The following is a 1163-nucleotide window of genomic DNA, read 5'->3' on the forward strand; positions in this document are numbered from 1 at the left end:
AACAGTGGGACATGAACTCATACAACACATTATTAACACCAACAATAAAACAGTTTAGACTAACCTGTGTGTGTTGCTGCCTTCGGTGCTGCCATCGTCATTTTCTATTCGTATGGCAGCTATAAAAGATACAGATAACTAGAATCTCACCTGATAAGCAACCTACGTTCACTCGCATTATTGAACATTATTCGCATTGAAAGCTATATGTAAACTGCTGTAAATCCACCAGACTGCTTACTCTGGCCGTCCTTCAGGAGAGGTTGCAGCTCCGCTTGGTCAACAGGCATCTTGATATCTGCAGAAAGAAGAAATGCATTGGGATGTGTTATCTAATAATATACTGTATTAGATAACACATTCTTCGTATCAGGGCATTACGTTTTACACCGTAACTTACTTCTGCTTCACAGTCCTTGGCATGTCATGGTTCTTGTCAGTCAATGCCTGGTCGGATACGTGACCTGAAACATTTATTGTTGGCCTAGTTTTTTACAGATCAGTGTTTATTAATGGATCCAATTTCCATCCGTAGAAACACATTTGTTATTGTTTTTTCGTGGGTTGGGGCGTCAGATTGGAAATGTCACCTAGCCACATCCTGGGAAGTGAATATACATAGCACTAAAGACTACAGTGTACCTCAGGATGGTATAGAATGATAAGATTGCAATGCAGTAACTATTTGGTGACATTCTAACTAAAATAACTCTTGGTATTTTGGCATTTTTTTTTCTTGAGAACTAAAATGCAACATCATAATACTATGACACATCGTAAATAATACTATACCGCTATATACTGCAGCCTTTGTCGAGCTAAAACAACCCAAAATTGTGAGCTGAAACAATACACCTTTCGTTACTGAAACAAGGAAATAACTAAATCCTGTTCTGATAACACTATGATTTTGGCCCGGTAATGCCATCACTAATCCTCTATGTTGCCAGTTATCAATGTGAATAAATTATAGGAAGTATCACTTTACCTAGTCATGTTATATTGTGGACCGTTTATGTTTATATACGTTTTTCGTATTTTTTCCTGAGATGATTAAAAATCTTAACTGAAAGGTGTCAGTGACAGGCCACTACTTAAATTCCATTTTCACGCGTATGTGGCTCTGACTAGATGGTATAAAAAATACATTTTGTGCTATCTTT

At 37.2% G+C, this 1163-nt stretch overlaps 1 protein-coding gene across 2 annotated transcripts in view; it reads right to left on the minus strand.

The window, feature by feature from the left end:
* LOC119594113 (ankyrin-1-like) overlaps positions 1–885 on the minus strand; it is a 9662-nt gene extending 8777 nt beyond the window's left edge. The window contains exons 1-4 of one of the 2 annotated variants that reach the window (XM_037943171.1): positions 793–885; positions 401–464; positions 242–298; positions 65–119 (exon numbers count right to left, since the gene is read on the minus strand). In XM_037943171.1, coding sequence (XP_037799099.1) covers positions 65–119; positions 242–290 — 104 coding nt within the window. In that variant the 5' untranslated portion in view covers positions 291–298; positions 401–464; positions 793–885. Of the gene's footprint in view, positions 1–64; positions 120–241; positions 299–400; positions 465–775 lie in introns of both variants that reach the window. The other variant, XM_037943172.1, reaches the window with a different exon arrangement.
* Positions 886–1163: the final 278 nt, after the last annotated feature.

The sequence above is a fragment of the Penaeus monodon genome, chromosome 33 (genome assembly GCF_015228065.2).
Source record: "Penaeus monodon isolate SGIC_2016 chromosome 33, NSTDA_Pmon_1, whole genome shotgun sequence".
Classification (NCBI taxonomy): domain Eukaryota; kingdom Metazoa; phylum Arthropoda; class Malacostraca; order Decapoda; family Penaeidae; genus Penaeus; species Penaeus monodon.